We start from the raw sequence: 14,499 nt of genomic DNA, 5'->3' as shown, positions 1-14,499 counted from the left end.
TATTTTATTACAAATGAATGGTTATAAACGTAAAATCACATTCGTAAATGAGTGACATTATTTTAACTTAAAACAGAATATAGATCCTGAAACTCTTCAGTTTATACCACCCACAAACCCACCTTCCACTGTGTCAGACAGCGCGCAGCTTGAAGACATTGAGACCATGACGACAGGTTGGTGTTATATCATTTCTTTGCATGAACCATTCTTTTATGCATTTGTCTCAACGTTTTTTTTTTCTGTTTATAGATTTAAGCAAGGAAATAAACCTTCTGTTTTCTAACTATGCAAAGACTCTGAGGTAAACACACTTCCAATCCTTTACCTACGATGAATAGGTAATATCTATAGTGGTAATGTATGATGATTCTAGGATAATGTATTTTACATTCAAAAAAAAGGAAGTTCTACAATTAGAGTCTATAAGGATTTTCATATACATTTCGGGTTATAAAATGCTGCATATTTTAACTGTATCTTTAACCCAAAATTAAAAATTCACAATGCTCCAGAAATGACGTGTACACAAAGTTCAGCTTTATTTCCTCCAGACCAGTCAACGTCTATTTATTGAAGGTGTATGCATCTTGATATCTCATGGGGCTGAAATTTGATTTCCCAGTCTCCTCTGTCTACAAGCCTTTGTCACTACATCAATATCTTCCCTGGGCTCTCGTCCCTTCTCTCCCCTCATGTCTCTTGTCAGTCATTGTGAGTGCCATCCCATTGTCTCCACTGTGCAAATTATTAGGTGGACAGAGCCATGTACAGCTTGTATATGTGTAGAGAGACACACAAGCAAACAGAGCCCACACTGTGCAGGAATGGCCACAACCCCCTCCAAGGACTGCAGGCAACTGTATTACTATGGTGATGTAATTGCGGAGGAAATTCCTGGCAGGGCAGTACTTGAAGGGGTTGTCCTAGTATTAAATATCATTGCAATATAATTCAGTATTTAAAATTAATTTGTTTTGTAATTTGTTTAATTTTACAAAAATGCTCCAGTTGCAAGATTTTCGCTTTACTTCATTATAATGGCGCACCCTGGTGTTTAATCTGTATAGTAATGTGTACGTGCTTTTACTGAGCTGAATGAGGTGTGACGTACATTCTCAGTTCCACTCTCCAACTGTAAAGTAGAGAAGAAGCTTTTATCAGAAACACGACTTGTAGTGTAGATGGAGACTCACACAGGAGAGACGGTAATTTGCTTATATGAAGAGAGAGCCTACATACAGCACCGCTTACATACAGCATGGAGCTCTCCCCTCTTGTACTCATCCTCTCACTGTGTGTAAGCTGCAGGTTCTCCCTCTTCTTCAGTTGCATAAGGCTGGGCTTTCCCTCTATAAAGACATGTCATGGGGGGCATTTATAAATCTTTTCCTAGAGAGGAGGCAGCGGTAGTGAAACAGAACGATCTGCCTATACAAGATATGACAGGGAGGGGGAGGAGCTGCAGTAGAAAAGACACGCCCCCTCAGCTGCCAGTCTGAAAAATTCTAGCAGAGCAATGGAGCAATGAATGGGGAGATCTCTGGATCCATGTAAGATACGGGACTGGTTCTAGCTTTGTTAGAAAGAGATCGTCATGATCTATGTTATGTCTGATTTTCTTTTTTGCATCCATTTTTTGACAACCTCTTTTAATATTTACCAGTAGAGCTAAACACGGGCCAATGAACGCTCATTCCCGATCATTGCCCTGTGTCAACAGGGCAAAGATCAGCCGATGAACAAGTTATGTGAACAAAAAATCTATGTTTGAGGGGAAGGAATGAAGATGGGGAATAGCGATGTAACAAAAACAAAACAAAAACTTTTATTATTATTAAAATAGATGCTTCTGCATACTTAATATGATATTAAAATATAACACTTATTCAGTGTGTAAATTGTTAGCTCGGCTGTGCTCAGTATATGCTACCAGCGGGAAACAGGGTGAACGGTCCCCTACAACACCCTATATTGTTAAGTAAACCCCACCTGGTTGGTTTTATTCTATTTTATTTGAAAACCACCAAATGGGATTGAGGGATAAAGATCAACTTTATTTTAAATTCTACACATTATTAGTATTATACAGTAGTTGTGAACAAGGCAGTATATATAATTGGCTCAAATTTGAGTGAACCAAGGTGTAAACCACACTTGTATCACAAAAGTTACGATGGGAGGTAAACTTCCAGCTCACCATTAGTTGTGTCTGGGGACAGACAGCGCCCGGATTCCCGCACGGCCAGCGGTGAACAACAGGAAGAAAGTGGAGCCAAGATCCAGCGCTGAGTGTGACTTAAAAAGGAAATCCTGTTCCAATTTTATTGATATAACAAAAATTTAAATGAACTAAATAGGATAGTTCTATAATGCAGCAGAGTACTGAGATGAGTGATGGGTGAAGGATCAAAGTAAGCCCTGTTCAAATGTGCCTACGCGTTTCTGACACGTCTGTGTCCTTATTCATGGCATGCATAGGTACTCTGTATTCACTCCTGGCTTTTATTTCCGGTTTAGTGTCTTCAAAAGGAAGATTACTCATCAGGTGTGTCTATCGGGATTGACGAGTCAAAACAGCCGGTAAGTATATTGCCGGTAATTCTTGGTTTATTGAGAATAACTGTAAAAATTAGATGGTATGGTGTGTAGTGACAATAGAGAATGTTATAAGAGTATTTATGCAAACGAAATTCGTTTGGAATAAATGATTCGTTCACGAATTGCCATTTTCTCGTGTGAGATAATATTAATGAATGAAGCGTAATTGAAATTGGACCCAGAACAATAATGATTCTAGGGGAAATGGGAATAGAAAGGAATTTCGGCTTTATACTTTTATAATTTGCGGCAGATTAATTAATTGGTGTTAATATTAGTTAATAATGGCAAAAATTGATGTTATTAAATTATATGTCGCAAGGAAAGCTCAGGATGTGAGGTCAGAGTACATGCAAGAAGTAGACTAGAGAAAATGACAAAATATAGAAGAAAATCAGAGAATTAAAAGCATAACTGTATGTTACTGAGACAATAAATGTTAGACTCCTAAAACAGACAAAAAATGAAAAATTTAATGAACAAATGTGTCTCGAATGATAAGAATAAAGTATAAACGATAGTATTACATTTATAAACATAATGTGGAGTGACATATATTATTTTTTTGAATAATATTCGACAATGTGAAACATGAGTTACGATATATACTGTGAGAATGTAGGGATACTGTCTGTTGAACCTCTATTTGCATATAATGTTAAGGTTACATGTACAATTAAAATGATACATGTGTATAATTCTAGTTTGAATGCGTTGGAGAATGTTTAACCCCTTAGTGACCACCAATATGCCTTTTCACGGCGGCCTAGTCTAAGTCATGCATGGGTGTCCCGTGCAGGCTGGAGCAGGGACTCGGCTGTCTCATGACAGCCGGGCTCCTGCTCCAACCGCGGTCAATAGGGACCACGGCACGTCCTAATAGATTTAGGGCTTGTTTAGACGAACGTGTACTACGTCCGTGCAACGCACGTGATTTTCACGCGTGTCGTACGGACCTATGTTAGTCTATGGGGCAGTGCAGACAGTCCGTGATTTTTGCGCAACGTGATTTTTGCACCCATTGAAGTCACTTCCGTGTGACGCGTGTGATTCGCACAACAGCTGTCAAACTATGAATGTAAACAGAAAAGCACCACGTGCTTTTCTGTTTACAAACATCCAAACGGAGTGTCATAATGATGGCGGCTGCGCGAAAATCACACGTGTTAAGTGCCTTTTGCGCACGCAAAACGCTGCATTTTTTGCGTGCGCAAAAAGCACACGCTCATGTAAACCCGGCCTTACACTGACAGGCAATAATGCTTTGGTATACTAAGTATACCAAAGCATTATAGCAGCGATCTAAAGATTGCATAGTGAAGTCCCATAGTGGGACTTAAAAAATAAGTATTGTGAAATAAAAATTAATAATAAAAATGACAGTAAAAAATAATTGTATTTTATTTTTTTACATAAATAGTGGTTTTATTTAGTAAAAGTGAAAAAATAAATAGAAGTACACATATATGGTATCGCCGCGACCGTAATGACCCAAACAATAAAGTTAATATGTAATTCAAACTGCAAAAAACAATGGCAAAATTGCTATTTTTTTCCATTACCCGCCAAAAATGTCATAAGAAAAGTTAATCAATAAGTCCCATATACCCCAAAACAGTACCAATCAAATCTATGGCTTGTCCTTCAAAAAACAAGCCCTCATATCACTACGTTGACGGAAAAATTTAAAAATTACGGCCTTTGGAAAACAAATAATTTTAGTTCAAAAGAGTTTTTATTGTGCAAAAGTCATAAAACATAAAAAATCTCTACATATGTGGTATCTCCGTAATCGTACCGACCCATAGAATAAAGGTAACATGTTATTTACGCCGCACAGTAAATGGCGTGAATTTAAAACGCATAGAACTATGGTGGAATTGCAGGGTTTTTTTCTATTCCCACCCAAAAAAAGTTAATAAAAGTAAATAAAAAAATGATACAACTAATCACGCAAAAAACAAGTCCTCATACAGCTATGTCGACAGAAAAATAAAAAAGTTATAGCTCTTTGAATGCAACTATAGAAAAAAAAATAGCTTGGTAATTAGGGCCTAAAATAGGCTGGTCACTAAGGGGTTAATTGTATGGAACTGGCTGTCCAACATATGCTGGCAACAATAGTAATTGTTTAGAGACGGGTTTGTCAGCATTGTTGAATAACAGACATGAATTTAAATTGGAGGTTTCAAAAAACTATCTGATTGTTTGAATGCTTATGATTATCTAGGTCTGGTGTAAGATTACAGGGAATGGAGAGGGATAGAAAGAATACATTTTATTTAATAATGGAACATTAGTTCCCGTCTTAAATGATCTTCAGTTTTCTAGTTGTGCAGCCCACATACTTGAGGTTGCATTCTGTACATTCAATGATATATGTGACGTGGTCACTATTGCAATTAATGTAGGATTTAATTGGGAAACTATTAGTCCCTTCTGAATCTTCAAAATCTTTGGTGGGTTGGGCAAAGTGCCATGTCTTGCAGGGATGTGAACCACATTTGAAAAAACCTTTGTGTTGTAGCCAAGTGGGTTTAATTATGTGTGAAGAGAATAAAGAGGGAGACAGTGTGTTCCCCAATGTGGGTGCCCTCCGTGAAACTATGCGGTACCCATCCTTCAGAATTTTGTTTAATTTGTCATCTTCATAAAGGATGGGAAGGTATCTCTGTATGATGTTCTTAATTTCTGTGAATTGATTGCTGTATTCTAGCACTAAAGTCGGTTTTTCAGGGTTATCTCCTTCCTGCAATTTATTAGGAATGTTAGAACTCTTGTTCGTGAGGTTATTTTTATTTTTGTGAAGTAATAGTTCCCTTGGTTTAGTGTCTACTATTGCCATGGCTCTGTCTAAGGTCCACTGTTGGTATCCTCTGCTGCGTAATCTTTGGCATATCTGTGTTTGTTCTTTGTGATAGTTCCGTTTTTGGCTACAGTTCCTTTTTGCCCTAACCATTTCTCCTGGTATAGATGTGATGGTATGTTTTGGGTGACTGCATTGGGCATGTAGAATAGTATTTCCTGAAGTGGGTTTACGATATGTTTTAGTTTGAATTGTAATACCTGGTGTAGCTAGTAATTCAAGATCCAGAAAGCAAATAGTGTGAACTTCAGATTGATGGGTGAATTTAAGATTACAACTGTTGTTATTTAAATACTTGATGAAATCTGGTATGGCTAACATATCACCTTTCCAGATCATAAGGAGATCTTGAAGATTCAGAAGGGACTAATAGTTTCCCAATTAAATCCTACATTAATTGCAATAGTGACCACGTCACATATATCATTGAATGTACAGAATGCAACCTCAAGTATGTGGGCTGCACAACTAGAAAACTGAAGATCATTTAAGACGGGAACTAATGTTCCATTATTAAATAAAATGTATTCTTTCTATCCCTCTCCATTCCCTGTAATCTTACACCAGACCTAGATAATCATAAGCATTCAAACAATCAGATAGTTTTTTGAAACCTCCAATTTAAATTCATGTCTGTTATTCAACAATGCTGCCAAACCCGTCTCTAAACAATTACTATTGTTGCCGGCATATGTTGGACAGCCAGTTCCATACAATTAACCCCTTAGTGACCAGCCTATTTTAGGCCCTAATTACCAAGCTATTTTTTTTTTTCTATAGTTGCATTCAAAGAGCTATAACTTTTTTATTTTTCTGTCGACATAGCTGTATGAGGACTTGTTTTTTGCGGGATTAGTTGTATCATTTTTTTATTAACTTTTATTAACTTTTTTTGGGTGGGAATAGAAAAAAACCCTGCAATTCCACTATAGTTCTATGCGTTTTAAATTTAAAATTTATGTTTTATGACTTTTGCACAATAAAAACTCTTTTGAACTAAAATTATTTGTTTTTGCATCGTCGCTTTCCACAGGCCGTAATTTTTTAATTTTTCCGTCAATATAGTGATATGAGGGCTTGTTTTTTGAAGGTCAAGCCATAGTTTTGATTGGTACTGTTTTGGGGTATATGGGACTTATTGATTAACTTTTCTTATGACATTTTTGGCGGGTAATGGAAAAAAATAGCAATTTTGCCATTGTTTTTTGCAGTTTGAATTACATATTAGGGTATGTTCACACGCTGAGCCAAAAACGTCTGAAAATACGGAGCTGTTTTCAAGGGAAAACAGCACCTAATTTTCAGACGTTTTTTGAGCAACTCACGTTTTTCGCGGCGGTTTTTGCACCGTTTTTTCGGCCGTTTTTGGAGCTGTTTTCAATAGAGTCTATGAGAAAACAGCTCCAAAAACGTCCCAAGAAGTGTCCTGCACTTCTTTTGACGAGGCTGTAATTTTACGCGTCGTCTTTTGACAGCTGTCAAACGACGACGAGTAAATTACAGGTCGTCGGCACAGTACGTCGGCAAACCCATTCAAATGAATGGGCAGATGTTTGCCGACGTATTGGAGCCCTATTTTCAGGCGTAAATCGAGGCATAATACGCCTCGTTTACGCCTGAAAATAGATCGTGTGAACCCAGCCTTAACTTTATTGTTTCGGTCATTACGGTCGCGGCGATACGATATATGTGTACTTCTATTTATTTTTTACACTTTTACTAAATAAAACCACTATTTATGTAAAAAAATAAAATACAATTATTTTTTACTGTCATTTTTATTATTAATTTTTATTTCACAATACTTATTTTTTAAGTCCCACTATGGGACTTCACTATGCAATCTTTAGATCGCTGCTATAATGCTTTGGTATACTTAGTATACCAAAGCATTATTGCCTGTCAGTGTAAGGCCGGGTTTACATGAGCGTGTGCTTTTTGCGCACGCAAAAAACGCAGCGTTTTGCGTGCGCAAAAGGCACTTAACAGCTCCATGTGTCAGCCCCATATGATGCGCGGCTGCGTGATTTTCGCGCAGCCGCTATCATTATGACACTCCGTTTGGATGTTTGTAAACAGAAAAGCACGTGGTGCTTTTCTGTTTACATTCATAGTTTGACAGCTGTTGTGCGAATCACACGCGTCACACGGAAGTGACTTCAATGGGTGCGTGATGCGCGAACAACGCACAAATATAGGACATGTCGTGAGTTTTACGCAACGGACTCACGTTGCGCAAAAATCACGGACTGTCTGCACTGCCCCATAGACTAACATAGGTCCGTACGACACGCGTGAAAATCACGCGCGTTGCACGGACGTAGTACACGTTCGTCTAAACAAGCCCTAAATCTATTAGGACGTGCCGTGGTCCCTATTGACCGCGGTTGGAGCAGGAGCCCGGCTGTCATGAGACAGCCGAGTCCCGGCTCCAGCCTGCACGGGACACCCATGCATGACTTAGACTAGGCCGCCGTGAAAAGGCATATTGGTGGTCACTAAAGGGGTTAAACATTCTCCAACGCATTCAAACTAGAATTATACACATGTATCATTTTAATTGTACATGTAACCTTAACATTATATGCAAATAGAGGTTCAACAGACAGTATCCCTACATTCTCACAGTATATATCGGAACTCATGTTTCACATTGTCGAATATTATTCAAAAAAATAATATATGTCACTCCACATTATGTTTATAAATGTAATACTATCGTTTATACTTTATTCTTATCATTCGAGACACATTTGTTCATGAAATTTTTCATTTTTTGTCTGTTTTAGGAGTCTAACATTTATTGTCTCAGTAACATACAGTTATGCTTTTAATTCTCTGATTTTCTTCTATATTTTGTCATTTTCTCTAGTCTACTTCTTGCATGTACTCTGACCTCACATCCTGAGCTTTCCTTGCGACATATAATTTAATAACATCAATTTTTGCCATTAATAACTAATATTAACACCAATTAATTAATCTGCCGCAAATTATAAAAGTATAAAGCCGAAATTCCTTTCTATTCCCATTTCCCCTAGAATCATTATTGTTCTGGGTCCAATTTCAATTACGCTTCATTCATTAATATTATCTCACACGAGAAAATTGCAATTCGTGAACGAATCATTTATTCCAAACGAATTTCGTTTGCATAAATACTCTTATAACATTCTCTATTGTCACTACACACCATACCATCTAATTTTTACAGTTATTCTCAATAAACCAAGAATTACCGGCAATATACTTACCGGCTGTTTTGACTCGTCAATCCCGATAGACACACCTGATGAGTAATCTTCCTTTTGAAGACACTAAACCGGAAATAAAAGCCAGGAGTGAATACAGAGTACCTATGCATGCCATGAATAAGGACACAGACGTGTCAGAAACGCGTAGGCACATTTGAACAGGGCTTACTTTGATCCTTCACCCATCACTCATCTCTGTACTCTGCTGCATTATAGAACTATCCTATTTAGTTCATTTAAATTTTTGTTATTTCAATAAAATTGGAACAGGAGTTCCTTTTTAACTCACACTCAGCGCTGGATCTTGGCTCCACTTTCTTCACACTTGTATCACTTAGGCCTCATGCACACGAACGTATTTTTGTCCTCCCGTAAATACTGGCGTAAATACGGGTCCTTGGTCACACGTATTCGACTCGTATTGCACCAGTATTTACGGACACGTGCCCGTAAGTACGGGTCCGGTGTCACCCGTATTCCACCCGTATTTACGGGCACGTTTTCTCTGCAAAATTACACTGCAGTAATCGGCAGGCTTTCTCTCTATCAGTGCAGGATAGAGAGAAGGGACAGCCCTTTCCGTAGTAAAAGAAATTCATACTTACCCGGCCGTTGTCTTGGTGACGCGTCCCTCTCTTGACATCCAGTTCGACCTCCCTGGATGACGCTGCAGTCCATGTGACCACTGCAGCCAGTGATTGGCCTGTGATTGGCTGCAGCGGTCACATGGGCTGAAACGTCATCCCAGGAGGCCGGACTGGAGGAAGAAGCAGGGAGTTCTGGGTAAGTATGAACTTCTATTTTTTTTACACATTGATCTATATTGTGATCGGTAGTGACTGTCCAGGGTACTGAAACAGTTACTGCCGATCGTTTAGCTCTTTCAGCACCCTGGACAGTGACTATCCACTGACGTCGCCTAGCAACGCTCCCGTAAGTACGGGTGCACACACGTAGTCACCCGTAATACGGGAGCCCCATAGACTTCTATGGGGCTGCCCGTGCCGTAATTACAGCCTGAAATAGGACATGTTCTATATTTTTAAACGGCACGGGCACCTTCCCGTAAGCATACGGGGAGGTACCCGTGGCCAATAGAAGTCCATGGGCCCGTAAAAACGTGCCATAATTACGGGCGTTTTTATGTTCGTGTGCATGGGGCCTTACTGTGTGAATTGTCAGTTATTTACTGTAGGGAGTGGTAGCAACATGTGAAACTCTCTCCCTGTGCTCTTAGATTAACCAGCGTGCTGCGGAGCTTCCTGGTTAGCTGTGTGACAGCTGCAAGCAGACAGCGTGTCTCACTACCATAAGGCCGGATTCACACGAGCGTGTGCGTTTTGCGTGCACAAAAGGCACTTAACAGCTCCGTGTGTCATGATAATATGGTGCGCGGCTGCGTTCTTTTATCGCGCATCTGCCATCATTATGACACTCCATTGTGCGAAGCACGCGCGTCCCACGGAAGTGCTTCCGTGTGGTGCGCGTGACTTTCACGCACCCATTGATTTCAATGGGTGCGTCATGCGCAAAATACGCTCAAAGAGCGGACATGTCGTGAGTTTTACGCAGCTGCTTAAAAATCACGAACTGTCTGCACCGCCCCATAGACTAATATAGGTCCGTGCGAGGCGCGTGAAAATCACGCACGTTGCACGGACGTATATCATGTTCGTCTGAATAAGCCCTAAGTACCCGGTCATTGATTCAGTGAACCGGGTTGTGAAATATAAGTATGGTCTACCTAATCCCTCGTCCCCGGCTGTTAGATAGGGAAGCTCACTATTGAGGGATTAGGTAGAGCATACTTGAATTTCACACCCCTGTTCACTGAATCAATGACCGGGTACTTAGTGTAATGAAGCTGGCAGTGAGACACGCTGTCGGCTTTTAGCTGAGGACTGCACGATCAGCTGTGACACAGCTAGCCAGGAAGCTCCATGTGCCCTGAGTTATAAGCTGTGCGATCACCTGCACTGTCACACAGCTCAGTGTTATAAAGCAGGCAGTGAGACACGCTGTCTGCTTGTAGCTGTCACACAGCTAACCAGGAAGCTCCGCAGCACGCTGGATAATCTAAGGGTATGTGCACACACACTAATTACGTCCGTAATTGACGGACGTATTTCGGCCGCAAGTAGTGGACCGAACTCAGTGCAGGGAGCCGGGCTCCTAACATCATACATATGTACGATGCTAGGAGTCCCTGCCTCTCCGTGGAACTACTGTCCCGTACTGAAAACATGATTACAGTACGGGACAGTTGTCCTGCAGAGAGGCAGGGACTCCTAGCATCGTATATAACTATGATGCTAGGAGCCCGGCTCCCTGCACTGTGTTCGGTCCACTACTTGCGGCCGAAATACGTCCGTCAATTACGGACGTAATTAGTGTGTGTGCACATACCCTAAGAGCACAGGGAGAGAGCTTCACGTGTTGCTACCACTCCCTACAGTAAATAACTGACAATTCACACAGTAAGTGATACAAGTGTGGTTTACACCTTGGTTCACTCATATTTGAGCCAATTATACATACTGCCTTGTTCACAACTACAGTATAATACTAATAATGTGTAGAATTTAAACTAAAGTTGGTCTTTATCCCTCAATCCCATTTGGTGGTTTTCAAATAAAATAGAATAAAACCAACCAGGTGGGGTTTATTTAACATATAGGGTGTTGTAGGGGACCGTTCACCCTGTTTCCCGCTGGTAGCATATACTGAGCACAGCCGAGCTAACAATTTACACACTGAATAAGTGTTATATTTTAATATCATATTAAGTATGCAGAAGCATCTATTTTAATAATAATAAAAGTTTTTTTTGTTTTTGTTACGTCGCTATTCCCCATCTTCATCCCTTCCCCTCATACATAGACTATATTTTGGTGGTTCACACCTGATCTAATAACACAAGAGCATCCCTGTGGATACTTTTTCATATATATGTGAACAAAAAATAAAATGGTCGCTAGTCGGTCACACATCCCCCCGTGTAAACAGGCAGATGTGCTGCCAACTTGATGCAAATACATGGGGATGAACAATTCGCTTCCATACATTTTGATTACTCCTTGTGAATGGCGCTAATGAGCGCCGATCGACCTGCTGTATCATTGATCCGTGCTCCTTTTCATGGCCAGCATTGAGCCATCTAAAAGGACCTTAATAGTCTTGGACACTTAAAAACACCGGTTAGACCCAATGATTTTCTCTAAACTAACAGAGCACTCTTAAAGTGGTTTTCCCATCAGGGACATTTCTGACATATCTACAGGATACATCTCTGAGATCCGCACCTATCTCTAGAACGGGGCCCCCTAGACCCTGTTCTACTGCTCTGTGTTCCCATTCACGCTTGTGATTCCCGACCACGTAAGAAGAAAACAGTGTAGCTCGCTGAGCTACGCTGTTTCCGTAACTCCCATAGTTGTGAATGGCAGTTACGGAAGCAGCGTAGCATGCGGGCTGGGCTGTTTCCGTAATTGCCATTCACTTCTACGGGACTTAGGGAAACTGCATAGCTCAGAGAGCTACGCTGTTTTCATCTAACACGTTCGGAAGTCAGTGGGAACACAGGTAGGACAGGGTTTAGGGGCCCCGTTCTAGAGATAGGTGCAGGTCCCAGCGATGGGTCCTGCATCTATCTGACATTTATGACATATCCTGTGGAAAACCCCTTTAAGGCCATATTACACAGGCCAATGTGTCGGCAAACTTTTTTTTCATGCATACTTGGTGGTATATTTTCTTACTATGTGCGACATATTCCACTGTATGTCTATACAGTGGCAAACATATCAGTCTTTTGTCATATGAACACTCGTTCCCCATCATTGCCCTGTGTGAAAAGGGCAACAATCTGCTGATGAACGAGCAAATGGTGGTTCATCGGGTGATCATACCAGCTCCTTGTAAAAGGAGCAAACGAGCGCCGATCGACGAGCTTTTTTGTTGATCTGCGCTCATTGTTACTACCAAAATTGGCCGCTCTTATTGTATACCCTGCAACACACATACTTGTAATTCTTTGTGATAATCACTAGAAGTCTGCTTTTATTAATTGCATTTACCTTGTTATGGTAATAATATTTAAAGTCATAGTCTATCATAGTCAGGATGATAATACAATTGTAATACTAGGGGTGTGTGAGGGTTTTCTTTCTAATTATTGTAGGATATATTAATATTACCATTTCAAGCTAATAAAATAAAGCTTACCATAGATATAAGAAAGCTGTCCACGAAATCATCATTTTGCTATCAGCTGTTTTCCCTGATTTATTCATTAAAGGGGTTGTCCGGGGAGATAACATCCTCTCTTAATGTAGCCCACTGCCGATGATCTAATTGCGGGGGTCCAGCAGCCGACACAACTAGCAAACAGCTAATATGCACCAGGGGAAGCTGTAGAGGCAACTGCTCATTTTTGTTGCTGTGTTGATACAGAGAAAATTCTATTTTTATTCTTTCTCTTTATATATCTTTATAGAGCTTGGAACTCAGTTTTTCAGATACAGAGCTCCAAATCCCCTGCATAGACGTAGAGATAACACACTGGCTGCCTGCAGCCACCACTAGAGGGAGCTTACTGCATACTGCGGTACATAAACAGTATACAGTAAGAATAATGCTATATAAAACATAAAGCAGTAAGATATATCAAGAAATGAATTAGTTAATAATATTGTGGACCTAAAAACAACGTGGTGTGAGAAGGTTGACATTCACTCTAGGGACCCTTTCTAAAAGAGTCACCAGGGATATGGAAAGTGCAACACTTGTCCTAAGATTCAATCAGTGGATAAAAATTAGACATTTGCCTTCCAGGGCATTAGGACAATGTTCTTACCATACAGGCAGTTGTCAGGTTGTGCAATGAATGTCTAAAATAATTTCACCAAATTTAACATTTTAATTTTCCTTAATTCAGTGAACGTTCTGCTGTGGATTCACTACATGTTCATGAGTTTGATGAAATTTTGAAAGAAGCCAGATCATTGGAAGTTCAGATAAGACAGAAGAAGGAAAACCTTAGGAGCCATCTCACCATGGTTGCAAAGACTTTACAAAGATGAAAGAACTTCAAATTCAATTTATTTTGCTGCAAATTATAAATGTAATAGAAGCTGTTTACAAAAGTTGTGTAATTGTGACATATTTTTCAGACGATATAAAAGTGACACAATATTATTTAAAGAAGTTCTACACATTCAATATAATAGTGATAGGGCTAGAATCTGGATAGGGGGGGGGGACTCTTTGAAATTCACCACATCCTTTTTCCGCCTTTGTTCACCAATCACTGTTGAGGGAAGAGGCCGGGGAGAGCAACATCCTGAGTGTCTTGTGTATTATATTTTGTGTAGTATTATTATAACAACAGAATAAATATTGCACTGTAAAATACAGTTTGATATTTGTACATTAAAGTCCTACAACACATCCTGGCACGTGGGAGGTTCAAGCCTTATATAAAACAGTAGAGAGCAGAAACACAATAGATAATTACACTCAGAACAGGGTGGCATCAAACTGGATGTAGTGTAACTGAAATGAACTAAACACAGCCACGCTGCTGCATTACCCCATAGAGTGAGTGGCAGGATTGCCCCATGTGTGTTCCAGCTAAAGAAGATTTTGAGTCATACAGTTGGTGGCACACTGGTTGCTGGGGATACAGACCTCTGAAATTCCAGATGGAAAATAAGCAGCAATTCTGCTACGTGTGGACAAGCCCTTAGGCTGCGCATAAACTGCTCACTTCATCGACTT

At 40.0% G+C, this 14,499-nt stretch overlaps 1 protein-coding gene across 4 annotated transcripts in view; it reads left to right on the top strand.

Moving 5' to 3' along the window:
- TEX12 (testis expressed 12) overlaps positions 1-14,135 on the top strand; it is a 31,857-nt gene extending 17,722 nt beyond the window's left edge. For all 4 annotated transcript variants that reach the window (XM_075838777.1, XM_075838776.1, XM_075838775.1 and 1 more), the window contains exons 3-5: positions 77-176; positions 253-304; positions 13,658-14,135. In XM_075838777.1, coding sequence (XP_075694892.1) covers positions 77-176; positions 253-304; positions 13,658-13,802 — 297 coding nt within the window. In that variant the 3' untranslated portion in view covers positions 13,803-14,135. The remainder of the gene's footprint in view (positions 1-76; positions 177-252; positions 305-13,657) is intronic.
- Positions 14,136-14,499: the final 364 nt, after the last annotated feature.

The sequence above is a fragment of the Rhinoderma darwinii genome, chromosome 10 (genome assembly GCF_050947455.1).
Source record: "Rhinoderma darwinii isolate aRhiDar2 chromosome 10, aRhiDar2.hap1, whole genome shotgun sequence".
NCBI classification, from domain to species: Eukaryota; Metazoa; Chordata; class Amphibia; order Anura; family Rhinodermatidae; genus Rhinoderma; species Rhinoderma darwinii.
This window is presented reverse-complemented; position numbering and strand designations above follow the sequence as displayed.